General features: G+C 43.7%; 1 protein-coding gene across 3 annotated transcripts in view; it reads left to right on the top strand.

The window, feature by feature from the left end:
- The window catches only part of STON2 (stonin 2), a 174,082-nt gene that overhangs the window by 27,455 nt on the left and 128,324 nt on the right, over window positions 1–18,303 (top strand). For all 3 annotated transcript variants that reach the window (XM_069595225.1, XM_069595224.1, XM_069595223.1), the window contains exon 2: window positions 15,088–15,367. In XM_069595225.1, the coding sequence (XP_069451326.1) occupies window positions 15,280–15,367 (88 nt within the window). In that variant the 5' untranslated portion in view covers window positions 15,088–15,279. The remainder of the gene's footprint in view (window positions 1–15,087; window positions 15,368–18,303) is intronic.

Genomic DNA, 18,303 nt, shown 5'->3' with positions numbered 1-18,303 from the left:
TATGGTTTTTCCTGTGGTCATGTACAGATGTGAGAGTTGGACTGTGAAGAAAGCTGAGCGCTGAAGAATTGATGCTTTTGAATTGTGGTGTTGGAGAAGACTCTTGAGAGTCCCTTGGACTGCAAGGAGATCCAACCAGTCCATTCTAAAGGAGATCAGTCCTGGGTGTTCATTGGAAGGACTGATGCTGAAGCTGAACCTCCAATACTTTGGCCACCACACGTGAAGAGTTGACTCATTGGAAAAGACTCTGATGCTGGGAGGGATTGGGGGCAGGAGGAGAAGGGGAAGACAGAGGGTGAGATGGCTTGGTGGCATCACCAACTCAATGGACATGAGTTTGAGAGAATTCCGGGAGTTGGTGATGGACAGGGAGGCCTGGCATACTGCAATTCATGGGGTCGCAAAGAGTTGGACACAACTGAGCGACTGAATTGAACTGAACTGAAGTAAGTAAGGCAGAAAAAGAAATCAAGCTTTCTGGTTTTTAAATTAATTTTTACTGGAGTATAGTTGCTTTACAATGTTGTGTTAATTTCTGCTGTTGCTAAGCTGCTAAGTCACTTCAGTCATGTCTGACTCTGCGACCCCATAGACAGCAGCCCATCAGGCTCCCCCGTCCCTGGGATTCTCCAGGCAAGAACACTGGAGTGGGTTGCCACGTCCTTCTCCAATGCATGAAAGTGAAAAGTAACAGTGAAGTCTCTCAGTGGGGTCCGACTCTTAGTGACCCCATGGACTGTAGCCCACCAGGCTCCTCCATCCATGGGATTTTCCAGGCAAGAGTACTGGAGTGGGGTGCCATTGCCTTCTCCAGTGTTAATTTCTACTGTATAGCAAAATGAATCAGTGATACAGATGTGTATGTCCCCTCTTTCTTGGATTTCCTTTCCATTTAAGTCACCACAGTGCATTAAGTAAAGTTTCTTGACATTAAGCCTTCTGGAGAGAGAAATCCACATACTATTTTTCAAAGTGCTATAAACAAAACAGTGAAATTGAATATTTTGCTATTGTATTATTGTTTAATTTACTCTGTGCTATGGGTAATGGTTGATTTCTGTTGAAATTCAGTCTCCTATCTATATTGGGAAATTTTCTGAAGCATTTATGTCCAGGCTCTAAGATTTTGAGAACTTTTTGGAGTAAGTTCTCCCATTTTTAAACCACAGTGCTGGCCCAGCCCGGGTAGATTCTCTGCCCCGTGTATGACAGGCTGAAATCAAGGGTTTGCCGCTGTGTTCTCATCTGGAACTCAGAATCTCCTCTGAGCTGATGCCTGCTTTTGGGAGAGTTCAGCTGTTTGTGGTCATGGGATTGTTGTCTCCTTTTTCTTGATGGCTTTCAGTTGGGTCCCACTCTCAGCTCCTAGAGCCTGCCTCAGGCCCTTGCCCTGTGGCCTCTGTCTCAGCAGCGGAGAACCTTCTTTTCACACTTTGATGCTCCCTGACTTCCTCTTCTGCTACCAGCCAGAGAAAACTCTCTGCTTTTCAGAGCTCATTGATTATGTTAAGTTTCTTGTACAGTCACGCTATCTTCAGGTCAGTTGATTAGTGACATTCATTGTATCTGCAAAACTCCCTTTGCCATGAATTATGTTGTTGTTCAGTTGCTAAGTCGTGTCCTACTCTTTGCAACCCCATGGACTACAGCGTGCCCTGTCCTTCGCTGTCTCCCGGAGTTTGCTCAAATTCATGTCCACTGAGTCGGTGATGCTATCTAACCATCTCATCCTCTGCCACCCCCTCCCCCTTTTGTCTTGTCATGCACAAAGGCATCATCACAATAGTAACACCAGGGTGTGGAGATCACAGGCGTCTCTGTAGAAATTTGCTTGCCACATTTTTTCTCTCCCTGTTTTATTAGTTAAAATTGCATTTGCCTGTGGGTATCAGAACGCTTGATTCTAATAACTTAATTTTTTTCACATCACAGTAAATACAGAGATGAGTGATCATTGATACTGGTTCAGTGGCTCAGTGACATCAGGATCAATGACTATGACTCTCTGAGCCTTTCTTTGTGGTTTAGCAACTCCAGCCATCATGACTGTAATCAGGAGAACGTGAGCGTGATTAGGACAGCGTGAGTACTACCTGTTACCTTCATTGGGAGTGCAAAACAAAACAAAGACAGAAAACACTTCTCAGGGCTTTATTTCTGACTGTACTTCTATTTCCATCTCATTGGCCAGAACTTAGCCAAGCGGCCACCCCTAGGTTCAAGGGAGGCTGGGAAAGCAGGGATAAAAATTACCATGATGCCAATAATGACCTCTCCTCCAATGCTGGATGCTGACAACGTAGCTAACGTATCTGTTGTACCTATTTTCTGGAAGGCAGAATGTGGCATGGGGGGGAAAGTACAGAATTTAGAGTAAGAGGCTTGTGTTCCTGTCCCACCCCTGTCATGCCATGGTTAGCTGTGTGGCCTCCGGTTAGTCACTTAGCCTCTCTGAGTCAGTTCCCTTATCTATATCAAGTGAGAGAAATGTCTGCTTTGCTTATCTCAGTGTTATTATAAAATTGGATCAAAATAACCCATGAGCTTCTTTGCATCCTGTAAATATATACTAATTGTGGGTTTCGGTAAGTATTTGGTATAAAAAAATCGGGCTTCCCTGGTAGCTCAGTTGGTAGAGAATCCGCCTGCCAGTGCAAGAGACCTGGGTTCAATTCCTGGGTTAGGACAATCCCCTGGAGGAGGAAATGGCAATCCACTTCAGTATTCTTCTCTGTGAAACCCCATAGACAGAGGAGCCTGGTGGGCTATAGTCTATGGGGTTGCAAAGAGTTGGACACAACTGAGCAACTAAAGCACCACCATAAAAATAAGAATGTATTTCATGAATTCTAAGAACTATTTATGTTCATAGACAATTTTTGACAGTTATAATCTCTGAAATTTGATACATTTTACAATCCAAGACAGTTTCAGTGAAATATAGTAACAATATTTTGTTAAGCTTCTTGGAAGATCCTAGTGTTATGATTAGGAAATGTGGCCATTGGGACGCACAGACTCCTCAAGATTCCTAGGAAACTGACAGTCTCAGGATAGAACATCCAAAATGTAAATGAAAAGAAATTACCCATGTTTACTTCCTGCTTTCGTACAGGGAGATATTAGTGTCTCTCTTTCAGATACAAAACTGAAGTAAGCTGAGATGAGTTTACAAGATGGAATAAGCCATCTTCTAAGAGATCAAGGTGCTAGAAAGTGCTCTGCAAACTTGAAAGCGTGACCTCCTATTAGGGTCATTCACTGAACATGACATACTGTTCAGCTGCCTAGGGATGCCTTTCAGGGTCACTGCCTCAGGAATGCACCAAGATCAGAGGCAACCTGTTTTGTAAGTCAAGTGTGACTTCAGCCCTTGACTCCGAATGTGGAGCCTTGAAGTTGTTGAATAGCACAGCCATCAAGGTTGTTTATTTTGAAGAAAAATCAATTTTTGTAATTGTTTATATTTATAATCTTGGGGTATACATATGCATATGCATGGACACATGTATATTTATATGTGTATGTATTTGTATAAGTGTGTGTATTACACACAAATAATATGACTTTAGGTGGGGCAAAAACTGACATCTAGGGATGGTGGATTGTGATGTACATGATTGAAATAGACAAGTAGAGGGGAGTGAGTTTATGGAGAGTCACGGATACATACTGACTAAAAGTCCGACATGACTGAGCACCTGAACAACAATAAATAGTTGAAATATTTATTGTCTTCATTCCTTTTAGAGCTCTCTCTCCTTTATGTGTGACTTGAGAGGGGAGTATTCATTCTATTCACCAATTTCCAATGGAAGAAGAGGTATCAGTCTCTTTTTATCTTTTTAAAAATGAGATGTTTAAATGAAAGAATGAAAGAAAAAATGGTGCAAGACAACCAAGGCTATCCTATTTTATGCTTTTAAGAATATCAAGGCATCTGTTAATGAAAATGAGTGTGTGTGTGTGTTTTCCAGTAAACTCTGCTCAAGTTCTGTGAACATGAACTCTGTTCTCTCACAAAGGAAAAAAGTTTGAGAGAAGAAGGAAAAGAAGCCATGTTCCAAGTCCTTAATCTGATTTGGGTCTTTGGCACAGGGTAGGCAGGCCTTCCAGGCTTCTGTTTATTCTGAGAATTCGTGAAGCAAGCAGCATTGTTACTTTAACTTCCTGATTGAACTTCTGTGATTTCTGCAGCCCACTGTGACAAAGGCTGCAGAGTGTAAAACCATGCTTGATATTATTCTCCATCTCTGTTCTTACACCATTCTGAACACACAGTAGATGCTCGGTGTAAATTGGTTGAATGTCCAGTATTATAAGAAAGTTCTAAAGAAATGCAAAGAATTCCTGCAGTCTTATTTTTCCTTTCTTCCCAGTTTTCCTTTTGACTTTGAGTTGCTTTTCCTTGATCAGGAAAAAGTTGAGGTTTTACTTTGGGGTTTGGAATTGGCACCAGGATCTAGTTTAAGATGTTTCTGCATGAAGCCCTAATAACCGGCTGGATGGCATTTGCCAGTAACCTCAAAACCCAACAAGTGGATGCAGAGATTTTTTAAAGTAGCTGCCTAGTTGAATACATGTGACAAAGAGATATAGAAGGAAGATCACTAAATTCTCAGGTTTACTTATTTGTTTTTTTAAAAGTTATTTATTCGTATGTATCTGCAGTGGGTCTTCGTTGCTGTGGATGGGCTTTCTCTAGTCGCAGTGAGCGGGGGCTACTCTCCAGTTGAGGCAAATGGGCTTCTCATTGCAGTGGCTTCTCTTGTTCTCTGCCCCACGACATGTGGAGTCTTTCCTGACCAGGGATCAAACCCATGTCCCCTGTATTGGCAGGTGGATTCTTAGCTGCTGGACTACCAGGAAAGTCTTAAATTCTCAGATTTAAATAAATTATGTTAAGTTGTTAGGTTGCATGTGTGTGTTCCGTCGCTCATTCATGTCCAGCTCTTTGTGGCCTCATAAATTGTAGCCCACCAGACTCCTCTGTCCACGGAATCATCTTAGGCAAGAATACTGGAGTGGTTGCCGCTTCCCCCTCCAGGGGAATCTTTTGGACCCAGGGATCGAAGGCACATCTCCTGCATCTCCTGCGTTGGCAGGTAGATTCTTTACCACTAGCGCCATCTGGGAAGCTCCTATGTCACGTACCTAACCTAACAAAATAAACCATTGTCTCAGCTCCCCTGATAGCTCAGTTGGTAAAGAATCTGCCTGCAACGCAGGAGACCCCAGGTCAATTCCTAGGTTGGGAAGATCCACTGGAGAAGGGATAGGCTACTCCAGTATTCTTGGGCTTCCCTTGTGGCTCAGCTGGTAAAGAATCCACCTGCAATATGGGAGACCTGGGTTCAATCCCTGGGTTGGGAAGATCCCCAGGAGATAAGGCTATCCACTCCAGTATTCTGGCCTAGAGAATTCCATGGACTGTATAATCCATGGGGTTGCAAACAGTAGGACATGACTGAGCAGCTTTCACTTGAAACCTGAAACCCTCAGCTCTAAAGGGATGGATTTAATCTATACAGCTGCATGAAACCCTCCTTTCCTTTTCACATGACTTACAAAAGTTCTATAAAACTTCTAATTTTTATTTCTAGGACAGTATAAAATCCCCCTAGTTTAGATGATCTGAACTAGTCTCTTTACTTTTTTAAAGAAATGAACACGTTAATAAGGGATTGTTTCCAAGGAGGACTTCCCTTCTTGCTCTAAATGGTTAACAGACTGGTCCTTCCGCAGTAAACAATTGCAAACCCCGGCCAAGTGTCAGAGGTACCTGTTTTCAGGTGTTGGGTAACAGGAAGCACGACAGTTAGATGCTAAGCTAAGGGCAACTCGTGAGATGAGCCCAGGGGTCCCCGTGGTTGTTTTCTGGGGAAGAATTTCCTGAGTGCAGCACAGTATGCTAGAGTCTTGGCTGAGCACAGCAGTCCTGCTGAGCTAAGGAAACCCAGATTCAAGTTTGGGGCAGTGGAAGCAACTGGAATTCACAGGGCAGGGCTCTATAAAGCAGATGGCTCCCTGGGGCACGGGGAGGAAACAGAAGTGTGTCTGGTGTATGCAGGGAGTCCTTGGCCAGGCTCGTGTGCACATGTACGGATCGAAGCTGTGTGAGATTTCTCAAAAGTGGTGGCTCCAGGGTTGAGGATCAGACAGATACCAAAGGTCAAGCAATCCTGCAGGATACTGGGGGTCCAGCCCAGCCAAGTGGAAAGGCCAGCTTAATAACACCCTGAGCATCCAGAAAAGTCACAAGAAATCTGTATCTTTGGGGCAAAGGCTATGATTTCAAATGGAGTTGGTAATTAAAAAATAAATAAATAAAGGTCTAGATGGTAATTGTTTTAGGCCCTGTGAGCCATTCAGTCTCTCTCACAACTCCTCACTTCTGCTGTTATGGAGCAAAAGCATTCATAGATAATGTGTAAATGAACGGGTATGGTTTTGTTCTAATATCACTTTTTTTTTTTTTAAACGAAGGCAGAGGGCTCGATTTGAGTCATCACTGTAGTTTGCCAACATTTACTCTAGGGTAAGATATGCAGATGATACCACCCTTATGGAAGAAAGTGAAGAGGAACTAAAAAGCCTCTTGATGAAAGAGAAAGAGGAGAGTGAAAAAGTTGGCTTAAAACTCAACATTCAGAAAACTAAGATCATGGAATCTGGTCCCATCACTTCATGGGAAATAGATGGGGAAACAGTGGAAACAGTGGCAGACTTTATTTTCGAGGGCTCCAAAATCACTGCAGATGGTGATTGCAGCCATGAAATTAAAAGACGCTTACTCCTTGCAAGGAAAGTTATGACCAACCTAGATAGCATATTCAAAAGCACACTTTGCCAACAAAGGTCCATCTAGTCAAGGCTATGGTTTTTCCAGTGGTCATGTATGGATGTGAGAGTTGGACTGTGAAGAAGGCTGAGCGCCAAAGAATTGATGCTTTTGAACTGTGGTGTTGGAGAAGACTCTCAAGAGTCCCTTGGACTGCAAGGAGATCCAACCAGTCCATCCTACAGGAGATCAGTTCTGGGTGTTCATTGGAAGGACTGATGTTGAAGCTGAAACTCCAGTACTTTGGCCACCTCATGTGATGAGTTGACTCATTGGAAAAGACCCTGATGCTGGGAGGGATTGGGGGCAGGAGGAGAAGGGGATCTCATCTCAGTGGATGAGATGGCAGGATGGCATCACCGACTCGATGGACATGAGTTTGGGTGAACTCTGAGAGTTGGTGATGGACAGGGAGGCCTGGCATGCTGCAATTCATGAGGTCACAAAGAGTCGAAACAACTGAGCAACTGAACTGAACTGAACTGAAGGCCTACTTTAAATCTACCCTGAGCCAAGAGCTATCAAGGAAATTGCAAGGGAAGTTGAGTTTGGAAATTGAGTCCTGCAGTATTAGAGGAACTGGGGAACATTTCTGACCTTACACAAATTCATCCAATGAAGTGGAAGGCCAAGCCTATGCAAGATCAAGGGTAGACAGTTTGCCTCCCACAGAAATTAATTCAGCAGAGGAAGATCAAATCCAGAATGTCTTCAGTCTTTCATCACAGTTGTGAGGTATGCAAAGAAATAGGAAAATATTACCCGTAGTGAAAAAAAAAAATTTGTCAATAGACGGTAATCTCCAAATGGTCTAGATGTTGGATTTGGCAGTCAAAGCCTTTAAAGCAGCTACTCTAAATAAGTTTAAAGAACTAAAGAAAAATATTGTCAGAATGAGTAAATATAAAGGCATCTCAGCAGATGAGTAGAACCTATGAAAGAATCTACTGAAAATCTTAGAGTGAAAAAGTTGAATAATTGAGATGAAAATTCACAGGATGGGCTTAAGAGGAGAACAGAAGATGACAGAAGAGAGAGTGGACTTGAAGTCAGATCAATAGGAGAAGAGATAGAGAAAAACACATCTGAAGAGATAGTGGCAAAATGTCCCCAAATTTAATGAAACTATTAGCAAACATATTCAAAATCTTACACACACTTCAAGTAGGATGAGTTGTAAGAAAACCACATCTAGACATAAATAGTTAATTGCTCAAAATGAAAAACAAAGATTTCATAACAAAATAAGAATTACAACCAAACTTCTCATCAGAACAACAGGGACAAAAAGACAAGATACTGAAGAAAAAAAATAGTCATACTCCAATTTCATGTCTAGTGCAAAGTATCCTTCAAAAACAAAGATGAATAACGGACTGTTTTGGAGCAGCTCTGTCCAATAGAAATATAGCTTAAGCTTCATATGTGCTGTTTCACATTTTCTAATTGCCCCATTCAAAAACCTTAAACAGGTGAAATTCATTTTTAACAGCATTTTTTTAAACCTGGTATATTCTAAAATATTACCTCTTTAACATGTAATCAGTATAAAAATTATTAAATAGATATTTTTTACATTTTTTATGTGTTTTGAAATCTGGTTTGTATGTTATATCTAAAGAACAGCTCCGTTTGGTCTAAGCACATTTTAATAGTTACCCGTGTCTGGTGGCTACTGGGTTGGAATCGAATAGCCTAGTTTTAGGTCAAAGAGAAAGGAGAATGGACAAGTTGCTCTGTATCCAATCTGTCTTAGACATACTGTTTAAATTAACCTTTCCAAGATATTTACCAGTTCAGAAGGCCTGAAGAGGCCACCTACTATGTGGTAAGACATCTGTTCACTCATCCATCTATTTACCCAATAAACATTTACTAAACGCTAGACCCTCGTCTACGAGTTGGAGGACATCACAAGAATAAAACCCAGTCCCTTTCCTCACAGGCTAATTGACATGATAGCCCCATTAGCCAACCAGTGCATTATCATTTGGTAAATGAGTGTAGGTAAGGTACTGTCAGCATGCAGAGGACATGGGTGATGAGGGACCAGTGGGATTCGTGGGAGCTGGGAAAGGGTGCCCTTCATCAGAGTTCTTCAAAGGGGGAAAGGACTCTCTGGCTGTGGGAGCTCCTGAGGACTTAATTTTAAGCATAGCTCTGGCGTGGGCATTTTCAGGTTTTAGGCAGACCACACTGGCATAGTAGGTTGGACCACAGGTTTAGCAGGGATGATGCTGAAGGCAGGGAGATAGATAAAGTGAAAGTCGCTCAGTCGTGTCTGACTCTGCAACCCCACGGACTACACAGTCCATGGAATTCTCCAGGCAAGAATACTGGAGTGGGCAGCCTTTCCCTCCTCCAGGGGATCTTCCCAACCCAGGGACTGAACCCAGGTGTCCTGCATTGCAGGTGGATTCTTTATCAGCTGAGCCACCAGGGAAGGGAGATAGATAAGAGACTGGTAATTGTCTGAATGAGAGACTGAGGGGCTGAACCACAGCAATGGCTGTGGAAACAGAAAGGGTAGTTTTAAGAGTTCAAACTCTGAAATTCAGAACTGTCCCTGTTCCAGCCCCTCCTTTTCTAGTACACTCAACACAGTGCCACCCTCTTCAGATGAACAGAGCCTAACTCATGGTGACCTGGACATGCCATTTCTGCCCATTGTTTCCCGAATGCCTTTGCCCCTCTGCTTGTTTGGCTAGATCCCTCCCTTCTCGTTTAAGATGTAGCTCGTGGCCACCTACCACTCAAGCCCTGAATGGTCTCTTAACAACCTAACTCTCTGCCCGGGTGCTGTCATTGTTTTGTGGCTAACTTGTCACAATAGGTTAAAGAGCCTGTAGACACATGTGAGTTGCTCGGTCGTGTCTGACTCTTTGTGACCCCATGGACTGTAGCCCCCAGGCTCCTCTGTCCATGGGATTCTCCAGGCAAGAATACTGGAGTGGGTGGCCATTCCCTTCTCCGGGGGATCTTCCTGACCCAAGGTCGAACCTGGGTCTCCCACACTGCAGGCAGATTCTTTGCCCTCTGAGCCACCAGGAAGTTTATTGTTGTTTTAATGTCACTGTCATTAATGACAATCTCCTGTAAGCTACTGGGGTCTGGTCTACCGATGCTTTCTCATTCTCCTGTGTACTGTCAGGCCCTGGAGTGGGGTCCTGCACAGTACCCTGTACATGTTCCCGATGATGCTGACCCCTGGCTTTGTGGGACACACTGGGGTCTGGGTGCGGCTGGTAGCATCCATCACCAGACTCCTGCTCAGTGCAGGCTTGTCCATCTCCCTTAAGCACATTTCTTGAGTCACTCTGTACTCGTAAGCTTCCCATGGCCCCCTGAAATCTTCTCGGCTTTAAGATCCGTCAGTCCTTTCTCCCCACATTTCCCCAGTTGCCATCAGACTGACCTCTCCACTGGCCCAGAAACAAGTCCCACGAAGCTCTGATTCTTAATTTTCACTTAGGCTGACCCTTGTTCCTAGGGTGTCCTTACTTTTTCCTTCTGGTGGTTCAGAGCCAAGTGAAAAAAGTGCAAGTGTTAGTCGCTCAGTCATCTCTGATTCTTTGTGACCCCATGCACTGTAGCCCACCAGGCTCCTCTGTCCATGGAAATTTCCAGGCAAGAGGCCTGCAGTGGGTAGCCATTGCCTAGTCTCCAGGGGATCTTCCTGACCTAGGGATTGAATCCTGGTCTCCTGAATTGCAGATGGATTCTTCACCACCTGAGCCACCAGGGAAACCCTGATATCTTTCAGCCAAGGATATCTTTCAAATCCAAAGTCCTGCTCAATCCCTGATGGTTCTAGCCCTTGCAGATCTCTCTGTGACCACACTTTTGCAGCATTTCCGGTGTGTCCTCCAGCAGGCAGTTACTCCCAGATTTGTTTGCTATTCTGAGCATCTTCACCTCTACAGCTAGATTGTGCTGCGTGATCTCTCAGTATCTCAAAGGGTCCCTAATACATTTCTGGACACCTAGAGCTCATGAATGCATAGTAAGAGGCTGCCATAAGGCACGTCTGTTTCTTAGGCCCTCATCTTATTCGTCAGCTGCATTCTCACACCCACATTTGAGTGTTGTTAGGGAAGCCAAGGAAGAAGCTTCACTCTGCAATGGCAGCCCAGAAACTTCAGTGAGGTTTTGAGTGGCTCTTGGTCAACCCTGTTGCTGATCATGAGTCACCGCTCATTTGTGGTGAGTCTAAGCCTCACTTCATGATTCATGTTCTAAAAATGGAGTGAGGTTTTTGCAGAGAAGTCACTTCCGGTCTGAACGTGGCCTCACGGTGATCAGGTTCCTCTGTGGGCTTCCAGCTCTCCTGAAGGTCAGGCATCTCTGGGTTCCTTGGATGTGACTGATTCATGGCAGACACCTAGAGTCTATTTCACAGGGTTAGGATAGGGTGTTCCTGGTACTCAGTGCTGTCCCGTAGGTTTTCTTGAGACTTATCATCTGTAATCAGCTGAAGTCTGGATCTGGGATGGACTAGAAAGGGGAGGTAAATATTGGGGTCTCCTCTTTTGTTCATACTTCTGAGTAGGTGTCTTGGTTTCTCAGCCAGAATGCGCTTGCATCTAGGAAGAGGGCGTTGAGTGCTTGACTCCACTTAACATCTGAGAGAACTGCTCTAAGAAGGAGTTGAAAAGGGAAATCACTAAAATCTGAATGGGTCAGTGATGGAAATGGGGCGGTTTCATGAAATTTGCTTTCTGATCTCAGAACTCCCACTAGTAAGCAGTGGACCACTGTACAAGCTGTTTACCTACAGCACTGATGGCCATAGCTGGCATTTTTAAAGAGTTTGGATTAGAGCCTGGCGCACACAGTAAGCCTTCTGGAAACACCTGCTATGATCATCACCCATGTTACAGAGCATTTTAGCACCAGTGCTATGCACTTGATGTCTAGTATCTTACTTCATCCTTACAATATTGATGTGTTTTGTTTCTCTTGCTGCACCAGGGTGAGCTGAGGCTTACAGACTATACGTGACTCAAATCCAGATGGTGGGACTCCCCGGCCTATCTCAGCCTCTGCTGTTGCTCTGCCTGACTTCCCTGGGCCTTAGGTTTGGTTGTTTTGTTTTGTTTTGTTTCTTTATCTGTTTGTTTTTTTATCTGTGGAAGTTGAAAGCTGGACTGCTGGTCTTTAAAATCTCTGAGTTCTAAAATTTCTAGCTGTTTTATCCATTATCTTCACCCTTTTCCCTCTCTTTCTCTGCGTCCCCTTACCTACCCACTTTCACCCGTGAATTTCGTGGGATGCATCATCACGGCATGGGCGGGATATTTCCCCCATTGAGCTATGAGGCTGCATGTGTCAGCATGCAGACTTGTACTGTGGCTTTGTGGCAGTCGTTGTTGGAGCTCGTTTACACGCTGCGGTTGCTGGAGAGAGGGAATCTGACTCTTCAGTTTTACTGTCTTAACTTGGCCTGCAGCCATTACCACACTGAGTGATGCTGGCATTTGATGGGATGGAGAGAGGCTTATGGAGGAAGTCCACCAGACTCAGCTCTTTGGGTCTGTGAGCTCTACATGGTTATCTGGTGAGATCTGGTTGAAGCAGTCATTCTCCAGGCTCTTTGCACATGTCTGGTCCCATGACTTGTAAGGATCTTAGGAGAGGAACTTGAAAGAGAACTTTCAATTCTCTGCACAGCTTGGATTCCCTCGCAGATGTCCAGTGAGGAGTTTCACCAATCATTTCACTATAGTTCTATTGGAATTGATGTTTGTAAAGTGCTTCAGTTGGGGAATAGTCTGTATGTATATATATATTTTGCAGTATTTTTCTCTGTGGCTGTGACCCAAAGACCAGAGTGCTTTGGCATCAGAAGACCTGGGCTCAGTGTTGCCTCCATCACTTCCTAGCTTGGTGCATTTGACACACTTGCTTGTGATGACCCTACCTGATTAATTTTTGGTGGCCTCTTACTGTGGAATAGGAAGACTATTTGTCACTATCCTAGGATATGTGAATTCTCCCACTTAGAAACCTGGAGGACACATCTTAGGAATCTTAGGGTACCATACAAAAGCCTCAAAACAACAGAAGCTTTGGATAAGTCATTTAACTTCCCTCAGCCAGATTTCTTCATCTGTGAAAGAATTATGGCAATAACCTGTCTTACCCAACTACAGTATCGATTGAATCAAAGAATGGTATGAAAATAGGTTTCTGAAAATTATAGATTCTATAAGAAATATTATTTAATTTTAGTAAGTATCATGCACCAAAATTAATTGCTGTAATTACCAAAAATGCAAAAGCTATTAAATGTTTCTGTTCTGGTTATCCTCAGCAGAGAATATTTATTGCAGGTGATAACCTGTAGTAAAATTTCAACATTTTCTTTCTATCCTGTGCCAGCTAGAAGGCTATGAGTTAAACTGTTCTAGACTAAAATGGATATTGAGTATCCAGTTAATAAGAACTGATACTGTTCAAGGTGGATAGTAGCTCTTATGTGGAAACATTAATTTTGTATTAACTCTGGGGATTAATTAATTACATTAATTTTGCATTTTCAGATTTTACTAATTCATTGCAAGATCAAGAGTTAGATTCCCCTCTTGAACTATTAGTGGGAATGTAAATTGATACAGCCACTATGGAAAACAGTGTGGAGATTCCTTAAAAAATAGGAATAAAACCACCATATGACCCAGCAATCCCAATACTGGGCATATACCCTGAGAAAACCAAAATTCAAAAAGACACGTGTACTTCATTGTTCATTGTAGCACTACTTACAATAGCCTGTACATGAAAGCAAGCTAGATGTCCATCGACAGATGAATGGATAAAGAAGTTGGAGTACACATGTGCCATGAAATATTACTCAGCCATAAAACGAAACGATTTGAGTCAGTCTAGTGAGGTGGATAAACCTAGAGCCTGTGATACAGAGTGAAGTAAGTCAAAAAGAGAAAAAAAAAAATCATATGTTAATGCTTATATATAGAGTCTACAAAAATGGTACAGATGAACCTATTTGCAGGGCAGGAATAGAGACACAAACAAGAGAACAGGGAAGAGGAGAGGGTGGGACGAATCGGGGGAGTAGCGTGGAATATATACGTTACTGTGTGTAAGGTGGATAGCTGGTGGGAAGTTGCCTATATAACATGGAGCTGAACACACAGTGCTCTGTGACAGCCTAGAGGGGTGGAATGGGGGTGGTGGGAGGGAGGCTCATGGAGACACTCGCGTACTTATTCACATTGTTGTATGGCAGAAACCAACACAACGCTGTCAAGCAATTATGTTCCAATTTAAAAAAAGTCCCAGTTGTAAAAAAAAAAAAAAAGCATTAATAGTACAAACAATATTAGAAGTCTATTAAGTATCCTTCCATGGAACATAATTGCACCGTGAGTACAGGCTACCCTTTTACATGCTTATTCAAATTGACCTAAAATGCAAATGTGTTTTTTTTAACTCACATTTTCCACTAAAGCAAATATGCCCTACTCCCTTACTCCAAATGAACAAAATAAATCCATTTCTGTTTTTCTTGACTGGTAAATTGTGCTTGGAGATACCATCTGGAGATGGTTGGGTTTCTGCCAAAGGTTTAAATCAGGCTTGCAAAGAGCTACCTGCCTAAGGCAAGAAACCACGCTGATTTAATAGGAAAGAACATGCTTTTATTTTGCCATCTGGTAAAGAAAAGTGAAAGCTCTTTGAAAAATGTTGATATTAGTTTTACAATGATGGTATTATATTATAGATAAAAATTATTTCCAAAATACAGTAATTGGGAACATTTGAGAACCTGTTTGCTAAAATGTGTGTGATTATTTGTAAATCTGTCCTGATGCTGGGAAAGATTGAGGACAGAAGGAGAAGAGGGTGTCAGAGGATGAGATGGTCCGACGGTATCACCGATGCAACGAACAAGAATCTGGGCAAACTCTGGGAGACGATGAGGGACAGCGAGGCCTGGCGTGCTGTAGTCCGTGGGGTCGCAAAGAGCTGGATACGACTGGGGAACTGAACAACAACGGCAACAACATTTGTTAATCTGATATGAAGGTACACGCAGAGATCTCCATGCTCATGGAAGATATTTCTACATGAGAAGTGAGGACAAGACAGGGACAGAGAAAGGGAAATAGGTTGGAAATGACCCGGGTCTCCTGGTGGACATTGTGGCAAGCCCAGATCTGTGTGGACTGGTTATAATGTGATGGTTATCCCATTTTAATTTTTATTATTTTTTTAAACAGATTTCTGCTTGGCAGATTAGCCAAAAGCAATAGAGGCTACTCTGTCCGCGTTCTGCGTGCTGCTCTCCGTGAGACCCCACGACAGACCCCAGGCCCATATCCACTGGGCTTCCAGACCCCCACCCAGCCCCAGACATTGCTCTGGGGTCTGCCTGAGGCCTGCAGTGTGAAGATGCCCAGCACCTTCCTAGCATGACGACCCTGGACCATGTGATCGCCACCCACCAGTCCGAGTGGGTCTCCTTCAATGAGGAGCCACTCTTTCCCGTCCCTTCTGAGGGTAAGGAGAGTTTTCATTGCCTCCGTGAAGAAATTAACGAAGGACCACACTTGTGTGTTGTGGCTTCTATTGGAGCGGTCTTTCCAGGGAATCTTTTGTTTAACATTTTATTTATTTGTTTCTTGGCTGTGCTAGGTCTTGGTTGCTTTGTACGGGCTTTTTTCGGCGCGCTGAGCGGGGGCCGCTCTCTCAATCAGCCTGCAGCATGCAGGTTTAGCCCTGTGGTGTCTTGTCTTGCTGCGGAGCACGGGCCCTAGGTGCGAGTGGCTTCCATAACTGCAGCACGGAGGCTGGGTAGCTGTGCTGTGCAGGCTCTCAGGAGCTGGCTCAGCAGTGCTGGCATGCGGGCTTAGTTGCTCCATGCCATATGGAGTCTTCCCGGACCGGGGATCAAACCCATGTCCTCTGCATTGACAGGCAGATTCTTATCCATTGTGCTGCCAGGAAGTCCTCAGTGGGATATTGATAAGGAAAAAGTCAGTTTATCACTTTCCTCAGATGCAGATTTTTTTCACTTAGAGGCTCAAAGGAAGCATCTTAGGAACCTCAGAGCCCCCAAACAAAGACCTGGAAAACCCAGAAGTATTAGCTGCTTTCTTCCAATGAACATAAACTTCATATTTACCAAGTCCATGGAATATAGAGTCCATGGAATTCTCCAGGCCAGAGTACTGGAATGGGTAGCCTTTCCCTTCTCCAGGGTATCGTCCCAACCCAGGGATTGAACCCAGGTCTCCTGCATTGCTTGCTGATTCTTTACCAGCTGAGCCACAAGGGAAACCCAAGAATACTGGAGTGGGTAGCCTATCCCTTCTCCAGGGGATCTTCATGATCCAGGAATCGAACAGGGGTCTTCTGCATTACAGGCTGATTCTTTACCAGCTGAGCTGTCAGGGAAGCCCTGAACATAGACTTCCTATTTACCAGGTACTTTACACTCAGTCTATTGGTTATTGCTCTCAACAGCCACTCAGACTGTCTCAGTCTTCAAAGGATAGTTGTCAAAAAGAATGACAGGCACTCAAACCAGGTCCCTTGGGCTGAAATCCTGGCTCCATCATGGATGTGGATAATTGGGCGGATGATTTGTTTACCTCTCTGGGTGGTAGTTCATCCGAGCAATATGGATAATCACAGTGCCAACCTCAGAGTGGCAGTGAGGATTAAGTGATTAACATATAAAAAACCACTTATGATAGTGACGGGCATATGCAGAGAACTCAGTAATTGTCACCCGTGATCATGGTGAAGGTGGCTAGGTTGACTTCTGTGGAACTGTGCTTGAGGATGAAGGTCAAGGCAGGATGCAGGAGCTTTTTACAGAGCCTTGTCAGCTGGTTCTGTTCCACTGCTACTGCCACCTGAATCACCCCAGCTTCATTTACAGCACCTGAAAAGCAGGGTTTGCAGGTGTGCTGTCCAGCTTGCTAGCCATGTGACTACGGAGTCCTTAAAACATGGCCAGTCTGAGTTGAGACGCACTATAAACTGGGCTTCCCCAGTGGCTCAGATGGTAAAGAATCCGCCTGCAATGCAGGAGATCGGGATTTGATCTCCTGGTCAGGAAGAGCCTCTAGAGAAGGAAATGACAGTCCACTCTGGTATTCTTGCCTGGGAAATCTCATGGACAGAGGAGCTTGGTGGGCTACAGCCCATGGGGTCAAAAGAGTTGGACATGACTGAGTGACTAACACTTTCACTTCAAGAAATGTGAAATATCCACACTAAATTTCAAGGACCTAGTTAAATGTTTCATTAACAATTTTTTATCACTTAAATGTTGGAATTGTACATTTTCAACAAACTGAGTTGAAATACATTATTAAAAATAGTTTCGCCTGTTTCTTTTTCATTTTTTAAATGTGGCTACTGGAAAATTTAAAAATTTAGGAATAGATGGGAAAATAGTGGAAACAGTGGCTGACATTATTTTTCTGGGCTCCAAAATCACTGCAGGTGGTGATTACAGCCATGAAATTAAAAGACGCTTGCTCCTGGGAAGGAAAGTTATGACCAACCTAGACAGCATATTCAAAAGCAGAGACATTACTTTGCCAACAAAGGTCCGTCTAGTCAAGGCTATGGTTTTTCCAGTAGTCATGTATGGATGTGAGATTTGGACTATAAAGAAAGCTGAGTGCCAAAGCATTGATGTTTTTGAACTGGTGTTGAAGGAGACTCTTGAGAGTCCCTTGGACTGCAAGGAGATCCAACCAGTCTATTCTAAAGGAGATCTGCCCTGGGTGTTCATTGGAGGGACTGATGTTTGGCCACCTGATGCGAAGAGCCGATTCATTTGAAAAGACCCTGATGCTGGGAAAGACTGAGGGCAGGAGGAGAAGGGAACGACAGAGGGTGAGATGGTTGGATGGCATCACCAACTCAGTGGACATGGGTTTGGGTGGACTCCAGGAGTTGGTGATGGACAGGGAGGCCTGGCGTGTTGCGGTTCATGGGGTTGCAAAGACTCAGACACAACTGAGCGACTGAACTGAACTGAACTGGAAAATTTAAAATTATGTATATGGCCTGCCTTTTATTTCTTTGGGATAACTCTCATCTATAGGCTTTGATTACATTCAAGTGGACCAGTTTGTTTGGCTAGTGATGGGAGAAAGCAGTTTCATATCAGTACATTTATTTTTCAGAAGCTTTCATACAGTAAAATTGACCGTTTTTGGTCTACAGTTGATGAATTTTAACACCTGTATAGATTTGCATAATCACCACCACAATTGGGGTCAATTCTATTATTTAAAAACAAATATTTGAAGGCTGTTAACTGTTCTAGGACCAATAAAGTGAAACAAAGGTAGAGGAAGGGTCTCTGTGCCATATTGAACTAGACATTAGTCCAGACTTTGCATGTGGTGGCCCACAAATGTATGTCCTCTGGACTGTACACTAGTCCAGACTAGTCGCCTGTTGAGCCACAC

This window comes from Ovis canadensis, chromosome 7 (assembly GCF_042477335.2).
Source record: "Ovis canadensis isolate MfBH-ARS-UI-01 breed Bighorn chromosome 7, ARS-UI_OviCan_v2, whole genome shotgun sequence".
In the NCBI taxonomy this organism is placed as follows: domain Eukaryota; kingdom Metazoa; phylum Chordata; class Mammalia; order Artiodactyla; family Bovidae; genus Ovis; species Ovis canadensis.
The sequence above is the reverse complement of the archived record's forward strand: the minus strand, read 5'-3'. Positions and strand labels throughout refer to the sequence as shown.